Consider the following 879-nt stretch of genomic DNA (forward strand, 5'->3'; position numbering starts at 1 on the left):
TTGACAATGTAGGGAAGGCACTTGGGAGGGCGTGTAATAATAACCCTTTGGACTTTCGTGGAAAATCCAACCCATAGCCCTACGTAGAAATGCACAAAATAATCAGTCCCTAGGCAACGAGAAAGCCAGGGAAGGCCTCCTTTTTTAGTTACACATTGGCAATGAGAAGTGATTAATACGTGGAAATATTACATGAAATGCTTCACAATCTCACATATGGAACCTTACAAAGGTTTTGGAGTATTTTTCAACTTTTGAGAGAGCCGTTAACCTTTGCTAACCCCGCTGCAGAGGCCCGCTCAAGTCAACTGACAAAACAATTTGCCCGAGGGACCTCTAGTAAATCCAGCCACATGCACACTCTATGAAGTAAAAAAATCTTTACTATTGTCTGTGTGCTCAATTAACAACTCAGGTCTTTCAATTTTCAAATCAATACAAAAAAAAAAAAGGTTGTGAGAACCAAATCCTGCTTCTAAAAAAAAATTAAGAAATACGACAAGCAAACAGTATTTAAAAATAAGGGCACTTACGTCGATCCTCTCTGCCTTTATGGAACCACAGGAACACATAGTTAACTTTGAGCTTCTCTTCTGCAAACTCGAGCAGAGCGGTTAGCCTGAGGATGACATGAGCACAGAGGGAGAGAGCTGGTAAAGAAGGGTGATGACGCACACAAAGTGGTTTTTATTTTTTCCCTCTTTACATAAGCGCTGCAACTTTACATAATAATGCAGTAGCAGCTGCAAAGCTGGATGCCAAAACTACTGGCTGTGTGCCCACAGCGGGCAAGGTTACTCTGTCCTGGCATCGATTACAACCAAACACAAAGCCAGGCAATGAAAACAGAAACTTACTAGTTTCTGTTTTCATTGCCTG

At 41.4% G+C, this 879-nt stretch overlaps 1 protein-coding gene across 1 annotated transcript in view; it reads right to left on the minus strand.

Annotated features, from left to right (window-relative positions):
* The window catches only part of oaz2a (ornithine decarboxylase antizyme 2a), a gene marked incomplete at its 5' end in the record, with an annotated part of 11,423 nt that overhangs the window by 9,875 nt on the left and 669 nt on the right, over positions 1–879 (minus strand). Inside the window, 1 exon segment of the mRNA XM_035664498.1 lies at positions 534–619. Within this exon segment, the coding sequence (XP_035520391.1) occupies positions 534–619 (86 nt within the window).

The sequence above is a fragment of the Morone saxatilis genome, unplaced genomic scaffold, assembly GCF_004916995.1.
Source record: "Morone saxatilis isolate NCDOM2014 unplaced genomic scaffold, NCSU_SB_2.0 Contig2, whole genome shotgun sequence".
Taxonomy (NCBI): Eukaryota; Metazoa; Chordata; class Actinopteri; family Moronidae; genus Morone; species Morone saxatilis.